Source organism: Rhipicephalus microplus, chromosome 2 (genome assembly GCF_043290135.1).
Source record: "Rhipicephalus microplus isolate Deutch F79 chromosome 2, USDA_Rmic, whole genome shotgun sequence".
NCBI classification, from domain to species: Eukaryota; Metazoa; Arthropoda; class Arachnida; order Ixodida; family Ixodidae; genus Rhipicephalus; species Rhipicephalus microplus.
The window spans coordinates 127,006,094-127,027,289 of NC_134701.1; the positions used below are offsets into that span (position 1 = coordinate 127,006,094).

At 44.4% G+C, this 21,196-nt stretch overlaps 1 protein-coding gene across 2 annotated transcripts in view; it reads left to right on the top strand.

The window, feature by feature from the left end:
- Positions 1 to 6,333: 6,333 nt before the first annotated feature.
- The window catches only part of LOC119170744 (fatty-acid amide hydrolase 2-A-like), a 34,293-nt gene continuing 19,430 nt past the window's right edge, over positions 6,334 to 21,196 (top strand). The window contains exons 1-4 of one of the 2 annotated variants that reach the window (XM_075886790.1): positions 6,337 to 6,711; positions 8,968 to 9,187; positions 13,775 to 13,984; positions 17,932 to 18,051. In XM_075886790.1, coding sequence (XP_075742905.1) covers positions 6,484 to 6,711; positions 8,968 to 9,187; positions 13,775 to 13,984; positions 17,932 to 18,051 — 778 coding nt within the window. In that variant the 5' untranslated portion in view covers positions 6,337 to 6,483. Of the gene's footprint in view, positions 6,712 to 8,967; positions 9,188 to 13,774; positions 13,985 to 17,931; positions 18,052 to 21,196 lie in introns of both variants that reach the window. The other variant, XM_075886791.1, reaches the window with a different exon arrangement.

The following is a 21,196-nucleotide window of genomic DNA, read 5'->3' on the forward strand; positions in this document are numbered from 1 at the left end:
AATAATCTTGTAATCGTAAACGTAAGCTTCCTCCCTATCTGTTTCTAAATGATCGATGTCAACTGTGTTTTCAAGCTCCTCATCAATTCCTCTGAGAAGCTCGTACTGACCAGTCAAAGTTCGGCGAATGTTGTGCAACTCACGTATTGGTGGGTGATCCAGTTGTCGAATACGTTCGACATCTGTGATCACCTGCGTGACGGCCTGGCGTGTTCGACTCCTCTTTTTGTAGCGAGCCTTCATGATCTGGTTATTAAGTGATGGAAACGGGAGAAACCACTGACCGGCCGTGCCACGAGGCTAAGTCGGAGTCAAGACGGCATCTATCTCAGAAGGTTCGCACAACGAAGATGCGGGAGTCGTCGAGATGTCATCCTTCACAATCTGAATCACTGGTAGGGTTATGCCTCGCACATCAGCTTTACCCCCGATGGCTTCACAAAAGTCCTTGAGGCTACGACTGCAGTCAAATTTCGTGAAGTCCGCTCCGTCTCCCCCCCGACGGTCCTTTCTCTCGGGTTTAACGGCGCCAAAATGATAAGAAAAGGACGAGCCGTGGTGGCCGTCTCGAAGCCCACCCGTTCTCCTCTTTTTCACTGATGATGATGATCCTCGTAATACTGGCGCACGCCTACAAAGGGGGATAAGCCAAGAACCGGGCAGGATTTTCAAGTTAACGGCTTAAGGTTTTACAAAGAAAGTAACAATCTTATAACCATTGGGGCGCTCGTCATCGTTCACGCAATATTTAACACTTGTGGCCACGTAAAAGGAAAGGCATAGCACAGCATCAGCCGCCGATCAACTGACAAGTGGCGAAGTTCGTCACCAATCAACAACAGTACCATCGAATATTCTAGCGTTATTACTAGTGACCTCTTAGGTTCCAGAAAAGTCTGTAATGTTAGTAAAGTGGGCGTAATCTTAACAAATTGATCTGCTACAGTCCTGAACCTTCTCGAATGGGCTCGCCAGCCGTTTTGCAGGAGTGACCGCTAACCCTCTGCACATCAAAATGCAGGCTATCTACCATGCCATTGCTCTGGTCTTTTTGGCCGTGCCGTCCGGTTCATCATCGTGCGCATCACCAGTACGTATGCAACAGCTCCGTTGACATGATTTGATTTTGAAATGTGTGACCTCGCCAGTCAATCCCCCGGATTCGACGGGGTTAACTACATCACCGTTCCAACACTTGGTCCTCGGCACACCCTGGAAAGTTCCATCGCCCAAAGCTCTAAAGCCATCGCCCCTGTCAGCATCGCCTTGTGGGCTCACCAGGTGTTCGACAAGAGTGACCGCTAACCGTCTGCACTTCATCATGCAGGATAGCTCTCCGTACAGCCTATGCGCGAAAACAATTGAGTATACACTTCCCACTCCAGCTGTCGAGCCCGCAGCGCTTGTTTGCTACTTGTTCTGAGTGTGGATCTGTCGTGCGTTCCTTGCTGCTTGTAGCGGGTGATATCGAATGAAACCCTGGCCCAGATAAGGCGGCAATTCTTTCTTGTCAAGCTGCGTAAGCTGGCCGCCGGTCAGTCGACTGTCATTACCGAAATAAAAGATATCACGGTGCAACTTTTAACCACTAATGACACTATTGCTGACCATGCCAAACGTGTCGCTCAAGTCCATTGTGTGCAGATCGACCACTTTCAACGGCAGCTTGGTAAAGTAAAAATTAATAACGATAAAACATCGTGCCACACTTCTCATTTAGAAAGCCGTTTTGATGATGCTGAGAACCGTTCAGGTCGTGACAGTCTGATATTTTATGGTATCCGCGAATCTTCCTCAGAACCACGCGCCCGCCCAGAAGGAAGAATAATTCAGCTGTGGTTTGAACAACTAAACGTAACTCTTGACACAAAAAGAGAAAGAGCGCATTGTTTGGGTAGCCATAACCTTGGCCGTTATTGCCTAATCATTGTCAGGTTTATTGCCCTTAAATGTAAAGAGGATATATCCTCACTAACGCCCATTGGTTGAAAGGTACCACTTATAGTATCAGGGAGGATTTTTGCCAGAAGGTACAGAATGCACGTAAACATTTTATCGCCCTGGCAAAAAGAGTCTTCACCTTATTATCTTTGATATAAAACGCTTCACATCGGCTAACAACGTTTCTTTTACGATGAAGCTACACAAAGTGTGCAAACGCAACTATAGCTAGCTCGCCACGCGCGTCAACCACACAGCCATCTTGGCCGCACGTCCCGTGGCACCTTATCACTGTCTGTTATATTTACTAAAATTCGCAGATTCTTACCAAAACGTGCAGCAGTGTCGAATCTGGTGTCTTCGTCCGATAGTAATGTGCTAATACTAATCAAAACACGGCTTTCTTATGATATTTCAGATGGTGAAATCTTCAACACACTGCCTAACTTTGATATTTTTCGACAAGACATGCTCGGAGCCAGAAGGGGTGGGGTATTGATCACCGTTCACAATGAACTATCTTGTTGCACTTTAGATATATCATTTCACCTTGAAATCTTTGGGCTTATCTGCCGAGCTGGACCCCACGTTATTATCCTGGGCGTTTGCTACAGACCCCTAATAACCATCCTGATTTTCCCGGCAAACTGAATAGTATCATGAATGAATTAACCGAGGGGCACCCTAGTGCATGTATTCTGTTCTTAGGTGACTTTAGTTACACCAATATTGATTGGACTATTACGCCACAGGTAACTGGCCGGCTGTTCGGTTTAAGGATTTCTGCCTTAACCATAATCTGACCCAACTAATAGAAGAACCAACTCGTGTCATCCAAGACTGTGCTAGCACTATTGATCTCATCATAACAACGCACCCTGAATACTTGTCATCAATTGGTTTCCTTCAAGAATCAAGTGATCATAAGGTAATTCATGCAACAATTTCACTCAAATTACCCTTGCGTTATTCACCCACGAAACGAATTCGCCTCTATGAGAAAGGTAACGACTCTGCCATAAAAAACGAACTGCATGAATTTTTCCAGTCATATGGGTCAGCATTTGAAAATCACTCTGCGCAACAAAACTGGTCATTTTTTTAAGGCGAGAGGAATGATTTGGTCGATAAGCATATTCATGTCGTCACCATTCCTTCAAACCGCCATAAACCACGGTTCACAAAAACCCTGAAAACACTTGAGAATAAAAAACGGCTCTTTGCTTTGCGAAATGTAAACGGGATTCAGTGTCGTGGGGCAGATACTATCAAGCCTAGCGTAAATATCTTACGGCTGCTCGTCAACACAAACATTCCTTCTTTATCTTCGACCTTCCCCGTATGATAACCAATAACCCCCGTAAATTCTGGCAGACCATTGACATGACAAGACCATGTGTCTTGTCAGGCCGACCATGCTATCCATAATTACAATATTCACAGTGATATTCTTTCTGATTATGACTGTGCTAACGCATTCAATGTCGCCTCTTCATCCGTTTTCACCAGTGAATCAGATGCCCCACTGCCTGAGTGTTCTTCTTCTACCATGTCAACAATGCCGGCTATAAATTTTTCACCCGAAGGCTTCGCATCATTGATTTATAAACTAACAGTTTTGTCTTCCAGAGGTGTTGATAACATCACCTCTAAACTGTTAAAAACAATAAAAATGTTTCTGCCGCACTGCTAACCTTATTTTTCACACAGTCTTTGTGTTCAGGCACTCTACCAAACGAATAGAAAGTCGGCAAAGTCATTCCGGTTTACAAGTTTGGTAACAGAGTTTCACCTTTAAACTATTGGCCATCTCCATAACGAGTATTTTACATCCATCACAGCATGGTTTTCGCAAGGTTCTTTGTTGTGAAACTCCGCTTAATCCTTTCCTTCATGACCTGCACTCAAGCCTACATAATAATACCCAGCTAGACGCAATATTTCTTAATTATGCTAAGCCTTGCCGCGGTGGTCTAGTGGCTAAGGTACCCGGCTGCGGCGGCTGCATTTCCGATGGAGGCGGAAATGTTGTAGGCCCGTGTACTCAGATTTGGATGCCCGTTAAAGAGCCCCAGGTCGTCAAACTTTTCGGAGCACTCTACTACGGCGTTTCTCATAATCACATGGTGGTTTTGAGACGTTAAACCCTACATATCAATCAATGAATTATGATAAGGTGTTCGACAAGGTACCTCATCGACGCCTGCTATTAAAACTCTCCCATCCAGGCTTGCATCCTGATGTCATACAATGAATCTAAGCATGCCTTGCTAATTGGTCTCAGCGTGTGTGCATCAATGACACGTCCTCTAGCCCTGTTTCCGTAACCTCCAGCATCTCCCAAGACTCCGTACTCAGTCTCCTGTTATTTCATACATATATGATCTGCCATTGGAAAGTTCTTGTTCTATTTGCTTGTTCGCAGACGAATGCGTCCTTTATAAAACAGTAACTAATACCACTGACCAGGCTGTGATGCAAGACAGTATAACCAGTACCCTAATCTAGTGCGACCGCTTACCCGTGGTTCTTCACCCCAGTAAATGTAAAGTTATGTCCTTCACCCGTTCCCGTAGCTCTCTCATCTATGAGTGCAACATATCTAACACTTGGATTGACACTGTTGGTTGTTGCAGATATCTCTGAGGATTTTAACTAATTTCTTCATGCGTCGAACCTCATTTCACCCTGTAACAAAACATTCAGCTTTCAAAGACGTCGTCTACAAAACGCCCCTCCTCATGTTAAACTCATTGCCTTCAAGTCCCTGTTTCGACCGAAACTTGAATTCGCATCTGCAATCTGGAACCCTCATCAAAGATACCTCGCAGAGATGGTGCAGAACCGCGCACTTAGGTTCATTCACTCACTGTATTCACACAACATAAGTGTTTTCTTACTAAAGGCGGAAACAGCCTATTTTGACTATACACAGAATGTACCACAGTTCATTCAATCAAACACCTTATTTTTTACCACCATCCCGTATATCACCTGGTACAAGACATTCGATAAGTGTTTCTCAGCCCCGTACCCGCACTCTGACGTTCTTGTCTTCATTTTTCCCGCGCACCATTGTAGACTGGAACAACTCCTACGCCATAGTTACCATTCCTAACCAAGAAGCATTCATTGAAGTTGTGCGTGGTCATTTCTTTTCCTGATTGGTGCAATGTCATGAATTCTTCTTGCACCCCACCGCTTACGTAATGCTCCCACGTGGAGTCTTTAAGGAAATAAGGTCAAAGTGAGTATAGCAGGCACAGTTTGCGCTGAGAATTACTGACAGTGTAAGAAGACGACAACAAAACAAGTTTTTGAGAAGAAATGTGGCAATATATATATATTGTGTGTGTGTGTGTGTGTGTGTGTGTGTGTGTCTTGTCAGCCACGACAGTACACGCTGCACCAGCAGCGGAGGAAAATCAATGCTGCTAAATGAACAGAAAGGCGCGAACGTGGGAGAGGAGTGCCTATGAGGCCGACAACACGACTTCCACAAGTCGAAGTCTACAGACAGCAACGAAGCGAATACGTCTACGGCTGAATCTGGCCTTCCTCGTTTTATGTGTGAAGAAGGGCGAGCATGCTGGCTTGTGCGCGCGTTCACGAGAACCATAAATAATTTCAAACGAATCTTTCAACCAGGCTCGAGATGCAGGGAATATTGGTGAAGCTGAGCGACTGATCTGGGGTGTTACGCCCCAAAGAGCAGCGGCATGATTATGAGGGACGCCGCAGTGGAGAACTCCGGAGGTTCCAACCATCCGGGGTTTTTTAGCGTGAACTGACATAGCACAATGGACGGGCTGATTCACCTACCCCGAAATACGACCGTGAGGGCCGGTATCAAACCAGCGACCTTCATGTCAGTAGCAAAGCACCGCAACCACTGATCCACCGTGGCAAAAGTCTGACCAATTGAAAAGTGCACTTACGAAAAAACAGTTTTGTGGATTCGGTCTCTGATTTCGCAAACAGTGTCTATTTTTTCGTGATAAGATTGGCACATGTGTAACTTTAATTGTGCATGTGGCACATATCCTATATAAGGCACGCTATTGTGTCCTTTCGGTAAAAGGTGCGCAGCTATTTTTTTCATGGAGCTGAAAGGTAACAAACAGTAGTAAATTAGTGAAAATACACAAGTATACTATATGAGAAGTAGTAAGTGGTGAAAATTCCTGCACTTTCTGGGTGGAAACAGTTATAATTTTAAGGTGATGCAGGATGCTGCACCTATATTCCGCATAAAAGCGCCTTTCATAAACCGAGCCCGCGTTCATGTGTCAAGCCATTTGATTGTCCCAGCTGCTCAGAGCGCAGGTGGCTTTGTTATTGTCGATGCTGTCGACGCCGAGGTTATCTTTTCTATGGTGCCCTGCAACACAAGCGGCTTGTAAGTTTTGTTCGCAAGCTGTGCGCGCGTTGTACAGTTCTCGAGAGTATGCTATCTACGAGATAGTGCGAGTGGCTGCTAGGATATATAGTAACACTCTCTGTGCACATCCAGAGTGGTATAGCTCGAAGTGAGGCACGTTTATGTATGCGGGTGCTTTCGTGCAGAACGCTGCCCGTGCAATGGCTACCTTCTTTGGAAGTTGTCGTGAGCTGTTACTGGAACTGGGAATATACTTGTGGTGCACTGTAACGCGAATGCTTTTTGCGTTGTGGTTCTACTGGAAAAAGCCTTTACAACTGCCACCTGTAACTGACAAGCTTCTTCTTCGTTCTGCTACATCTCTTGCTGCCGACATCAGAAATGGCGAGGTGAAGTGACTTTACTCATTGGCTTGTACCAGCATGCATTTCTATATTATGTGCATAAACAAAACGTTAGACATGCCTGTATGTAACTGTATGTGTTGTGTGTTTATCATTGTATATATCGTTGTCATCCCCCGGCAACCCAAGTAGCCTGTCAGGTGAAAAACCCAGCAAACCTCTCTAGCTTCTCATTAAAATAATTCTCCCTCTTAACTAAAAAAAACATTTGCCCACCAAGTGCTGTTACTTTTATGTGGGCAATGTTGATGATTCGTTTCAATATAACTTTATCATTTGTTCAAAACCGGAATATCCATGGTTAGCACAATCATAAAAGCAAAACTAAAATACCAAGAATCAAAAATTGGCACCGATACTTTGAAGAAGTACTTTCTTGGATACAAAGATGACTACAGCATTATCGAGGCAGGTGAGGGCCTCAAAATATGCTGAAACCTCGAAGCTAGGGGTCTGTCGATCCGTCAGTCATTCACATCTTACGCCCCCCTCTCCTTATTCATTTCCACGTAATTAATTAAATATTGCGTTTGATATTTCCTATTTTAGGAGTGCACAGGCCCGCATCTTCAGTAATGGTCATTCATACAATAATATTTATCGCATATAGGCATTAAACATTAAAATTTGTAGCTGGAAGTAGAGCAAAACTTTTTATCCTTTATTAGTACCCCGCTGTTTGCAGCCCTCTGAGAAAAAAGCTGGTCGTTTAATCGTTCTTTATTGTACGTCGTGAAGAAACACAACACTTCCAGTATATTTGCTAAAATGCAGTTCTCTTGTTTATTTTCTATCATTTTCTTAGAGCAACATACAGATAGAAACGCATTGTTTCCAACCGCTGGCTATTCAAGTGAGATCGGGACTGCGCACCCATTAAAATACCAGCAATAAATCTACGCTTTCTAAATGCATGCCTAATCACAATTGACATTTGTTTCGACATGAAAAAGTGCTCCCGATTTCGTTCGATACTTCACGCCTGTTTTAGTTTCCCCGCAAATATCCTTCATATGTTCTATTCATATAGTACAGGGAACTACGCATTACTAACAAAGTCTCAAAAAGAAACAAACCACTTGTGATATACGAAGAAGTCCAATGCAAATCCACTTTTTCAAGAGTACGGCTTCCTGGCGAGCACAACCATGACATACAAGACATACGGCAAATATACGCTAAGATCCAACTATGGCATGCGCAGACAATCTTAAAATTTCGAAATCCGAATGAACGCCAAATTATTGTCCATTTATTACTACAACCAGCGCTCTTGAGTTTTTGATGAAAGGAAGTGCATTATTTTGGAATATTACAATTAATTTTTTGTTCATACAATGTCGCTGCACGGCGCAGTCAAATTCTTATTTGTGCACTGTGCACTAAGGCTAGAAGTATCTAATAAAAGAGTAACTACTAAGAACGATTGCCTGCTAATGAATGCATGCCCGCTTTTGAAATATGCAAAATGCACATGGTTTTGGCGCAAAAATATCGAAGATTTTGCCTGTCGTTCTTGCATTTAACTCGTACTTAAATTAATGGTCACTAATCAAACCAGTGTTTCATGTGACCTGTTTTTTTCTTTCATAGTGATAACGCAGCCACATCGCAGGCGTGATTAAAATTTCGCTCATTCTTTACTGGGAACTTGGGCGTTGCAGTTGGCATCGAAGCATTTCTTATACGCATATGTGTAATGAACGAAGTAATCAAAGGAAAAAAACCATGGACCGTCTCCCCGAAGGAAACCCTGATGAGATGTAAAGCAGCAGTGGTGCGCACGCCGTTGAGCCGGCTGGAACGTGCGGTGACGTGGGTGCTGGGAGAATGGTTTTGAGCGACATTCGGTGTAGCCTTTACTTTAGTAAACGTTTCTTTGAAACGCAAAGACACGTGAGACGGGTTGGGTTTCGGGTAAGTTTCATAGAAGAAAAATGAGCCGAAAGAGTGTTTTCACTCAACGTGTAGTCGAGCGTTGTCGCTGAGGGGAGAGGGTGAAGCGAGAGAAAAGTGTGTTGTGAGCGGGCAGATGAGCTGGTAGCTGCTGCAGGGAAGAAGCGAGTGACGTCAGCGCGCAGCTGCGACTTGACCTACTTGGCATTGTTCCAACAAGTGCGACGGGGGGAATGCGTTGTGGCGCTTCTGTGCGCACGTACGGAACAGCACTCCACAGCCTAGTCAAAGAGCTGCTTCGAATCTAATAATTAAATTTTTACGGCCTTGTTCTTGTCTTTCAAGGTTAAAAGCGTGAGCCTTGTTTCGGCCTACATCAGACGCATCCACGAGGTACAGCCCATCATCAACGCTGTCATCGAGGAGAGATTCGAGGAGGCTCTTAAGGAGGCCGGAGAGGTGGACAGACTGGTTGCATCGGGAACAATAAGCGCAAGCCAAATGAGCAAAGAAAAGCCTCTTCTAGGACTGCCATTCACTGTCAAGAACAGTATCGCCGTGAAAGGTGCTTTACCGGTTGCGTGCTCGGAACGTGCCAGTAACAGTCAATAGTAAACGTAATGCGCAAGCCAGCTGGTATTTCACTAATACAAGGTACAATCCATAATTTGTTAGCCAGAATATATACTAACTACAGAGGTTGAACACATAGAAGGTTGATGGTGGCGTGGCATCAGAGCCGCCTTATCACACATAATAATCTTTAATAATGCACTCGCCCGGAGGCTTATTTTCCAATATTTGAGAAAGGTGAGAGGTTGAGAGAATTATCAGGGTTAGAGGAAGCTGTCTTGCCTGCGCAATTACGAACACACGCGAAATGCGTCATTGTAGAAATCAAAATGCGACGCAATTGTGTTCATTGCAGCACTAAAACACTAAAACACATGGATGGGTCAAAAACATTTCATTAAGACTGCTACACAAAGACTATAACAAATACAGTGTACGTTGCGAAGAATTATGGGGAGTGGTGTTTTAGAAAGAGCGGCGACAAGATGCCAATAACGCTGGGACAATCAGAAGAATGGTGGTTTCAGCTTGGAGATCATATATAACGAAGTAAATACGGGTAACAACGTGATAAAACTAAATTTATCACCGTCCAAAATTCGTAATGCTGTCGCCACCTGTCATAAATAAATATATATATATTTACATATATATATATATATATATATATATATATATATATATATATATATATATATATATATATATATATATATATATATATATATATATATATAGGCAGGCAGGCATGGTGGTTGAGTGGCCATAGCGTTGCATATAGTCTAGTAGATCCCCCGTGAGCGGTCACAACGTGGTTTATTTCGACGTTTCGGCCTAGAGTCTGGCCTTCATCAGAATTAAAGTTACAGTTTGTTGGTGCTCAGCTTTATACAATCTCAGAGGCAAAGGAAAGAGAAAAAAGACAGAAAAAAAGAAAAAAGAAGAAAAAGAAGAAAAAGAAAAAAGAGAAAAAGAATATAAGGTGGACTCCCCTCGGGCGCCCCCCTTCCACTCTTCTTTCTACTTCCCCCTTCATCTCCCCTTTCTCCCCTTCGCCTTTCTGATGTCAGTGGTCTGTGTATGCTTCCTTTCACTAACGCATTCTTCCCGACCAGACGGCGCCTCCTGGCACGTGTGGTTCGGTGTGGGGCAAAAAAGAGCTTTTTTAGGAAGTTCTAAGCCTTTAACTACTCAGAGCCCCGTCAACATTTCGTCGTAGAAAGAGGGTTACTGCGTATTGGGGCAGAGATTGGTAAGCGGGGATTTTGGGAAGTTTTAAGCCTTTAACTACTCGGGGTCCCGTCAACATTTCGTCGTAGAAAGAGGGGCCGCAGTATTCGGAACCCCTCTTTCTACGACGAAATGTTGACGGGACCCCGAGTTGTTAAAGGCTTAAAACTTCCTAAAATGCCCGCTTACCAGCCTCTGCCCCAATGCGCGGTACCCCTCTTTCTACGACGAAATGTTGACGGTGCTCCGAGTAGTTAAAGGCTTAGAACTTCCTAAAAAAGCTCTTTTTTGTCCCACACCGAACCACACGTGCCAGGAGGCGCCGTCTGGTCGGGAAGAATGCGTTAGTGAAAGGAAGCATACACAGACCACTGACATCAGAAAGGTGAAGGGGAGTAAGGGGAGAGAGAGATCAAGGAGGACGTGGAAGGAAGAGAGAAAGGGGGGCGCCCGAGGGGAGTCCACCTTATATTCTTTTTCTATTTTTTTTCCTTTTTTCTTCTTTTTTCTTCTTTTTTTCTTTTTTCTTTCTTTCTGTCTTTTTTCTCTTTTCTTTCCCTCTGATTTGAGATTGTATAAAGCTGAGCACCCACAAACTGTACCTTTAATCCTGATGAAGGCTAGACTCTAAGCGCAAACGTCGAAATAAACCGCGTTGTGACCGCTCACGGAGAATCTATTGGACTATATATATATATATATATATATATATATATATATATATATATATATATATATATATATATATATATATATATATATGTGAGTGAAGACTCTATAATACTTTGAAACTTCTGACAGATTTTATATACCAACGAGTGCGCGTGCGTAAATATGATCTCTCCTGAGTAGTACTGTTAAGTACTTCCAGGTAATGTGCCACAGGCAGGGTTAATTTGGCAGACCTGGCCTGAGCAAGTCGTTTCATGTAGCTCGGCTCACCATAAAATCACTTAATCCTGTCTCTCATATAAAGCGTAAGAGTATGTCTGGCACTTGCCTTCGCATCAGCCGCACATTTGCCGAAAACACAATGCCTTCACAGCATTCGTGGGAGAACCCTCCTTTCTTCAAACTGGCCAATATTGTCTCTCTTTTACCGCGACAACACTTGAACAACCATGGGTAGTGCTGAATATCCGCGACTTCATTGCATTCAGCGCACAGTGAAGACGGAGCGCTCATGACTTTAAGTAACTGTAAAGGAGTGTATGCAGATCCCGTTCTTATTCTGTATAGCAGAGTTGATCGGCTTGACCAAGGCCACCTGTGACACAGAGCTGTTGGGGCGATTTCCGTGGAGAGCAGAAATGACATAAATTGTTTGTTTGGGTAGTCGTTGGTTCACAGCAGCTTTGATTGTCGTTTGCCTTGAAAGGGAATGATAGGCCAGGGCACGTACGCTTTCATTGCCGCTGATACCAACATGTGAAGGTATCCATTGAAAAGTTATGTTGATGCCGTTTTAGGTAGCGTCTTTTATTGATGCTAGAAACTGACGGCAGAGCTTGTTTGTGGGAGTCCATCGAGAAAGTTGTGTCGTGGCCGATTTGCCGATGTACAGTCTAATAGTTAATGTTTGTCGGGTGGATTCATTCGGCAGCTTGCGAAGAGCAGCAGCTGCGCTCTCTGCAACTGTCAAAGAGACTAGGTTGTCCAAACAGCCAGACCATGCAGCTCCAATAGATGACATTTGATATGCCACCGCACAGCTGTTATTGTCAACAATGACGGAACGAATCATGTATACGTGAAGACAATCGGCATACTTCCTCTACAAATGCTCGAGCACCAGGCACCGCTTCCGTACAAGGTGTTATTCACTTGGATTGCAGCCACAGGATTATGCGGTTGGTAATGACATTTTGAAGCGTTTAAAGCGGATCACTTTGTGGCCTTCTTTCGGGGTGTTTAACAAACAGGATATTTAAGATATTTAGCAAAACAAAAACATAAAATTGGTGCTTTGTGGCGAGTGTTCTGATGAGTTCTTTTGAACTGAAGGACTCACTCAGTCACAGGAGTTTGGTCAGTAGAGCATGCGATGCCAGGAGACTTAGTGGAAAAGAATAGGCCTCGTGCACTACTTTCTTATTTAATGCTGCCTATAGAACTTCCGAAGTCAAGCGGAGACTATTGTAATGTAGATGCTCCAATTATTCATATTAGGTCTCAAATAGGCACCTACGCAGTGGTTGGCAAAGTATTAGGCTGGTTACAAGAGTGTTATGCAATGCACACATCGACTTAGGGTGAGTGCCCGAGCGTACACCACCAAATCGCCTGAGGGCCTGAAGTCGCTGTACTGGTGCCTCTTAGAGGTGCATGGTTCACAGATTTTCTCCATGACAACCTGTAGTCCTAAGTAACTCGCAGGAAGCGGGTGCTTGTAGCCTGTCGTACCGGCTGACTTTCCAAGTTTAACTTTAATCGCCGAGCCTTTCGTTGTCGCCCAGGAAAGAGAACACAAAGGATTTGCCAGAAATATGGTTCATGCTTTTCAGTTTCCACATTTAGAAGTAACGCTTCTTGCGCTATAAAATGGCTCCTTATTGGGTCTGCCCTTAACAGCTTTTCCATGTCCGAATACTGAGTGATTGCATTCAGTTGCCTAAAGCACCAGCCGTTTTGAACTGCTTTAGGTAGATCGAGAATCCCCACTGCCTTGTCTTTACAGTGGCACACGACCTTGAAACATTCCTCGTACCAGACTTCTATATCTACCATGACTAAGCTTCATCTCTGTTGACGATCGGCTCATCGTCAGAAGCCGGAATTTGTTGATGGAGGCTATCAAGAGAGCTTGTCGTTTCGTTGTCACCTGAATCCTTCTCACCGGTATTTACCCCTGTGGGTGATGTTTCTGAGCTACAGCTGTTGTCGGCTGCAGTCTCCTGATTTCTTTCTTGAGTGACAGGCTAATACGAGGCCGGTGGCCTCAGATAAAGAACAAACCTTATCGATTAACTCAGCGTCTTAGCATTGTGAGGTGCTATATAACGTACCTAAATGGAGAAAAAAGGAGACACCGGGAAAAGGAGTTTGTACCACAGGCATCTGATAGCCTGTGTAATGCCAATCTGGTTCTCTTTAAAAGGGAGCTCAATCAGTTAGCTAGGCCGTTTAAGTTCCTTCCTTTTAATTGTAGTCATAGCTTCGTAGCCTCATTAAATCTGCATGCATGTGAAATAACAGTGGCAGAACTAGGTGCTCTGCTCCCAATTACCGGTAACATCAACGCATTAGCATCAATCATTGAGAACCAATTTTACTTTTGTTTCTTGTCACGGAATTTTTAACGTCTTCCAGGCGCAGAACTTTTAACCGTGAAGGTGCGTTCAACTCACAGGTTTGCGACAGGACGCAGGCTCCCTTTTCTGGCATGGACGGCGTGCCGTTGAAGACGCTCAGTGTGTGGCAATGCTGCGGGAAGCTGGTGCCATCCCGCTGGCGCTAACCAACGTGCCCGAAATGTGCTTGTGGTGCGACTCGAACAACCTGGTGGATGGTTGCACGCGGAACCCGCATGATACACGACGGAGCCCAGGTGGAAGCAGCGGTGTGTGCAGGTTTTGTACATTTAATGTCATTCAGAAAAAAAGTAGCACCTTTTAAGGCGATGTGCTGTGTTCATGCTCGATGCGGATGATTGTGGGCAGCACACGTTCTGTTGGACGGAACAAAAGGAATTGGGATGACCCTGTAATGCATCACCATCATCATCATCATCATCATCATCATCATCATCATCTTGTATACGTCCACTGCAGGACAAAGGCCTCTCTCATGTACCGACAGCTATTCTGGTCCTGTGCTTGCTGCTGCCAATTCATACCCGCAAACTTCTTATTCTCATCTGCCTACCTAACCTTCTGTCTCCCCCTAACTCGCTTGCCTTCTCTGAGAATCCAGTTAGTTACCCTTAATGACCAGCGGTTATCCTGCCTACGCGCTACATGTCCAGCCCATGTCCATTTCCACTTCTTGATTTCAGCTGTGATATCCTTAACCCCGTTTGTTCCTTAATCCACTCTGTTCTCTTCTTGTCTCTTAAGGTTACACCTACCATTTTTCTTTCCAGTGCTCATTGCGTCATCCTCAATTTAAGCTGAACCCTCTTCGTAAGTCTCCAGGTTTCTGCTCCGTAGCTAAGTACTGGCAAGATACAGCTGTTATATACCTTCCTCTTGAGGGACAGTGGCAATCTACCTGTCATAATTTGAGAGTGATTGCCGAATGTGCTCCACCCCATCCTTATTCTTCCAGTTACTTCAATCTTGTGGTTCGGCTCCACGGTAATTACCTGCCCTAAGTAGACAGTTTTTTAAAACTTGAAGTGCACTATTACCTATCTCGAAGCGCTGCTCTCTTCCGAGGTTGCTCTCTTCCGAGGCTGCTCTCTTCCGAGCAGAAAGGTGGGTCTTAAAATTAATCTGCAGATTAATTTTAAGACCCACCTTTCTGCTCTCCTTGTCTAACTCCGTTATCATGAGTTGCAATCCGTCCCCCGAGTAATTCAGCAATGCAATGTCATAGGCGAAGCGCAGGTTACTAAGGTATTTTCCATTAACTCTCATCTCTAACTGTTCTCATTCTAGGCTTCTGAAAACCTCCTGTAAGCACGCGGTAAACAGCATTGGGGAGATTGTGTCCCCCTGCCTTACACCCTTCTTGAATGGTAATATTTAGCTTTCTTTATGAAGCCCCGCCGCGGTGGTCTAGTGGCTAAGGTACTCGGCTGCTGACCCGCAGGGCGCGGGTTCGAATCCCGGCTGCGGCGGCTGCATTTCCGATGGAGGCGGAAATGTTGTAGGCCCGTGTGCTCAGATTTGGGTGCACGTTAAAGAACCCCAGGTGGTCTAAATTTCTGGAGCCCTCCACTACGGCGTCTCTCATAATCATATAGTGGTTTTGGGACGTTAAACCCCACATATCAATCAATCAAATCAGCTTTCTTTATGAAGCACTATGGTAGCAGTTGATCCCTTGTAGATTTCTTGCAGGATGTTTATACATACTTCATCGACGCCCTGATTACGCAGTGTCTGCATGACGGCTGATATTTCCACTGAATCAAACGCCTTCTTGTAATCTATGAAGGCTATGTATAGTGGTTGGTTATATTCTGGGCATTTCTCTATTACCTGATTGATAGTATGAGTGTGGTCGATTGTTGAGTAGCCTGTTCGAAATCCTGCTTGTTCCTTTGGTTGATTGAATTATAATGTTTTCTTTACCCTGTTAGCAAATACCTTTGTAAATAGCTTGTATACTACAGAGAGCAAGCTGATCGGCCTGTAATTCATCAAGTCCTTGTCATATCCTTTCTTATGTATTAAGATAATGTTAGCGTTCTTCTAATACTCTGGTACTCTTCCCGTCAGGAGACACCTCGTAAGCAGGGTGGCTAGTTTTTCTAGCACAATCTGTTCTCCATCTTTCAGCAGATCTGATGTCACCTGATCCTCACCAGCAGATTTGCCTCTTTGCATGCTCTCCAAAGCTTTTCTGACTTCTATCATTACTGTTGGGGTGTCATCTAGGCTACTGCTAGTTCTTATAGTATTAAGGTCGGGGTTATCCCGGCTGCTGTACATATCTCTGTAAAACTCCTCCGCTATTTTAACTATCCTATCTATATTAGTAGTTATTTTGCCTTCTTTGTCCCTTAGTGCATACGTCCGATTTTTGCCTACTCCAAGTTTTCTCTGCAGTGCTTTGACGCTTCCTCCGGTTCAATTCTCTCCATGTTATACCTTCTTACATCGCATACCTTACGCCTAATAATAAACTTCGAAAGCTCTGCCAGTTCTTTTTCGTTTGTTGTACTTGAGACTTTCATGATTTGACGCTTCTTAATGTGATTCTTCTTTTCCTGGGAAAGCTTGCCAGTGTCCTGTCTGACTACCCTGCCCCCAACTTCCACTGCACACTCTGTAATGATACTCGTCAGATTATCATTCATTATATCTACGCTAAGGTTCGTTTCCTCACAAAAATCCGTGTACCTGTTCTGAAGCCAGACTCTGAATTCCTGTATTTTCCCTCTCAGTGCTAGCTCATTGATTGGCTTCTTGCGTATCAGTTTCTGTCGTTCCTTTTTCAAGTCTGGGTGAATTCGAGACTGCACCATTTTATAGTCACTGCATCGTACCTTGCCGTCACTTCCACATACTGCACGATGCCTGGGTGTGCACTCATTATAAAGTCTATTTCGTTCTCATTTTCGCCATTAGGACTCCTCCATGTCCACTTGCGGTTTCCTCGTTTTTGGTTGAAGGTATTCGAAATTCGTAAATTATTGCGTTTTGCGAATTCTACTAGTAGCTCTCCTCTGGCGTTTCTAGTACCGATACCATATTCTCCTACCGCCTGGTCTCTAGCCTGCTTCCCTCAGTCTCCCATCAGTATAGTATACTATGCTTTTACCTTACGCATTGCCGATTTCACGTCTTCATAGAAGCTTTCAACTGAAGCGTCTTCATGGCTGGATGTAAGCGCGTAAGCCTGTACCACCTTTATCTTGTGTCTCTTGTTCGGTTTATTTACGATACCTACCGCCCTTTCGTTATTGCTATAGTAGTACTCTATGTTGCCAGCTATGTTTCTGTGAATTAGAAGGCCCATTCCAAGTTCTCTTCTGTCCGCCAGGCCCCGATAGTAAAGAACGTGTCCATCTGTAGCGCCGTATAGGCCTCATCTGTCCTCCTAACCTCACTGAGCCCTATTATATCCCATTTAACACCCTCTAGCTTCTCGAGTAGTACAGCTAGACTTCCTTCATTAGATGGCGTTCTAGCGTTAAACGTTGCCAAGTTCAGGTTCCAATGGCGGCCTGTCCATCTCCAGAGATTCTTAGCACCTTCTGCTGCGTTGCAGATCGAACCGCCACCGTGGTCAGTTGCTTCGCAGCTGCTGGGGACTGAGGGCCGTGAGGTAATTGATGTATGCATGTGGGATGTAGTAGCCAGATACTGCACCAGGGTGGCCAATTCTTCTCTCGTGAGGGAGTGCGTTGCTAGCGGTAGTGGCGGGTGAGGCCGCACCTCAGGCCTCTTAATGCAGTTCCATCGCCACGCGGATTTTTTTAATCCGGTTGGGAACTGCGCGGCACCGGGGTTTGAACCACGGACCTTCTGCATGTGAGGCGGATGCTCTAACCACTACGCCATCGCCGCATCCTAGGACCGATAATAAATGCAATGCATAGGACAGATAATAAATAGTCCGCTGGCTTGCTACCAAGAGATGGGAAATGAAACCAACTACGGCAGAGAATTCTACGGAGCGACGGAATTAGTAAGTTAGCAGGCACAAATTGGAGTGGTCACGCACACGGTATAAAATATTGGATATCAATGTGCGATGTCTTTGTTCAACAGTACAAAATTAGGCTGATAACGACGTTCATGTTATATTTAACATAAAGAAACTTCTGATATGCTGTATACAAGGCGCACAGAAAGACATTCATCGCGTATTGTTTTTTTTTTCTGCATACTGCAGGCGGAGAGGCAAGCCTCCTCGCAGCAGCTGGATCTCTTACTGGTCTGGGAACGGACCATGGCGGAAGCGTGCGAATACCAGCAGCTTACTGCGGGGTATTTGGCCACAAGCCAACAACAGGTGATATTTACATTTCTACTATTTTCATTTTTTTATGTAGCACCTTACACCACTTTCATCTGACACACTGTGATGGCAGTTTCTCCACATTGTTTAAAAGCTCATTATTGGTGGTCTACAGCTGGTCATTGGAAAAGTGACAGACCCTCAATCCGAGTATGCCCTGAAGAGTTTCTCAGCAAAAATATTTCATCTGCCTCATCTGCGTATGGTTGAACGGCTACACTGTTTAAAGCACCACGAGGGGTGTTGTCTTTTCAATTACGGTGATTGATTCCGCTTTGAGACTCTTGAAGATGCCTCATCCAGTTCCACGTGTGAAGACGTATTTGCTCAGGTCCACAACGTGAGAACACCACAGAGCTGACGTTCACTTTATGGAAGATCTGTCCTAAATCATTCCACACCGCATAGCCCCCCTTCTCTGCTGTGTGATTACACGTGCAAGTACCAAAACGGCATGTTGTGTAATTTGTGAATCCTTGGCAACTGTCATTGAATCAGAAAAGATATCTACACCGAATGTGCCACGTTTTTCATGGAATGCTTTGCTTCCGGTAGTGGAGGTAATAACAAAGCTGGCGTTGCGCCCAACCCCCCTCCCCCCACCATGAAGTTGCATGCGACGGCTGTCAATGTCATCACGTTTTGACAGATTGTGGCCCCACCACATGATCGCGAAAATGTGACTAAATTTGGCCCTGAAAAAGGTCTACCCTAAGCAAGTCTGATGCATCCTCACCGATATTCTCTGCTACTCGGCAACGATACGGAATAAAAAGCAGAGGGTCTTTCGTAAATTCAGCTCAAAGGAGTCGAAAGCGAAATCCATCTTCTTTTTCTTCTGAGTCGCTGTATCGATTCTATACACAACCTTCCTTAGAAATGTTTCTGTACATAACATTGCAATGTCTGCATGGTCCTGGCCAACAGCTTCTTTCCGAACGTCACGTGGCTTTTGAACAGCCTCCATGACCAGCCCAACTTTCCAAGTGACTGTGTCCTGTGGTGGATGTCTCTGCACCTCGCCCTGTCTAAAGCTCCGTTTCATTCTTTATCCGTCTCATGACATGACGTGACGTCATGTGACATCACGATGATGCCAAATGTTTAGGTTATGTGTCGCGTTAGAATGATGTCGTATGGGGCCGCAGTCACGTGATGATGGTATATTATTGCGTAACTCCCGTTCACTCTGTCGACGGACAACGCTCTGTTTGAAGTACTTACGGTTTTAGCCTTCGTAGATCGTCAACTTCTCTCTCGTGCATGACACGCCTACTCCAAGAGCATGCTCGGTATGTTTGGTAGATCGAGAGAAACAGAGGCGAAAGAAGGAAGGAAACAAGAGATAGGGGGACGGCAGGGATGTGAAGCAGTTGTACGCTGCCGGTATGCTACCCTACACAGAGGAAAGGGTTGGGGATTGGTTAGCACAAATTCAACCTTCTGGTTGAATTTGTGGCAATGATATTACTTTGCGTTAGTTAAATACTTCGATTGCAGTCGTATCAATCGTAACTGACTCATTATCTGTGTGCTCTTTTCTGTCCACATTCTGTGGCTCGCTCATACTGAAACATTTTGAATCCCTGGTCCTTTTTCATCTCCGAAGCATTCATTTATTCCGGGCACCAGGGCACAAAGATTTGTTGTTAAACGAAATGGCTGGTTCTATTACGAAAGCGTCGCTTTCGGCATCGGTCAATTCTATTTTCCCACCTACAGTACACATTACAGTGGCGCAATTTCAAACACTTCAAATGAGGCGAAATTCATCAGACCCTGCACTGGCGACTTCTCTGGAGTGTAACCACTTGTTATTTCCTCGGCGTAGCAAACTGTCTAATTCAAGGACGATTAAAAATGGTATCACAAAATTTTGTTGCCGGCTTATTTCTCTCGCTTTTGACATGCTTAGAACATGTTTATTAGATTACCCTCTGTCCATTTACTGTATTCAAGAGGAAACAATTATTAAGTGTTTGTTATCTTATCGCCTTTTACATTAATTCAGGAAAAGTATACTAGCACCATCTCTTTAAAAACTGGACTTGCAATTATTAGAGCCTGTTCTTCTTTTGGAGCCTCTACACCACGGTACAGCCACAGTGATGTTTTATTCGCCGTTCAGAAAAACATCACGTTGATTAATCGATTTCCTTGCTAAATTGTGGGCTTCGTACATAATTTCAAATTTGAAATCGGCACTTTAAGTCATATTTAACTAACTAGCGTTCCTAGGAATGAAGCAGTAAGGAAAGCATCAGGTAAATGCAGCTTATATTCGGCCAATCCCCCCTCCCCTCTGGGTACGAGCCATGTGCGGAGAAAAACAACGACTCGCGAGAGATGCAGAAGCCGGCTGGCTGAGGAGGGTAGGTGTCGTTTTCAGATGAAGCCCTGAAGTTGTTTTGAGGGCTTCCACACTACCAAGTACTACAGTCGTTCAACATTTTCGTACTCTAGTCAGTAGCAGAAGTAAATGAACCATTCTTGTCAATTCTTCACCACAAGGCAGTAATGACGTAATTTTATGTTCTGTTTGTAAGTCTATAAATACTTACTCCACTGGCTAAATTTTTTGTTTGTCACCTTGTCACTTTCTAAAAATTCGCTAAATGTGCACTAATAATGTATCCGACAAAAATATGCATTCGTGGGCTCAAATAGTTAAAAGAAGAGCAGCGAAACAGAAAAAAGAAATGTTACGCTGGCAACTACGTCATTTTCAATATTGCTGACCAAAGTGAACGGAACAAAAGTGCTATTAGAAGGCACTGGGTTCGGGCTAGTTGGTACTGATCCTTAGCTTTTGTTAACACTAAATGCAGGTACGTAAAACGAGCGAAGAACATGGGGCAAGCACTGTGTCCTTCGCTCGTCTTACGTACGTGCCTTTATCGCTTACAAAAGTTCAAGAAATACTCTCTGACATGGCAACTTGCCCAAAGAGCTTCGCGTATGTTCCTGCAGAACTGAGAATTCCTTGAGGGGGCGAATTCTTACTTGTAGTTTCTGCTGATGCACTTCTTAGGATCTGCATAATGCTTTTCAAAAAGCGACGAACTGCTTCTTGCGATTCTGGTGCTGCTAGATATTCGACCAAGCTGCACGCATAGCTTGCGTGCACCCAAAGCGCCAA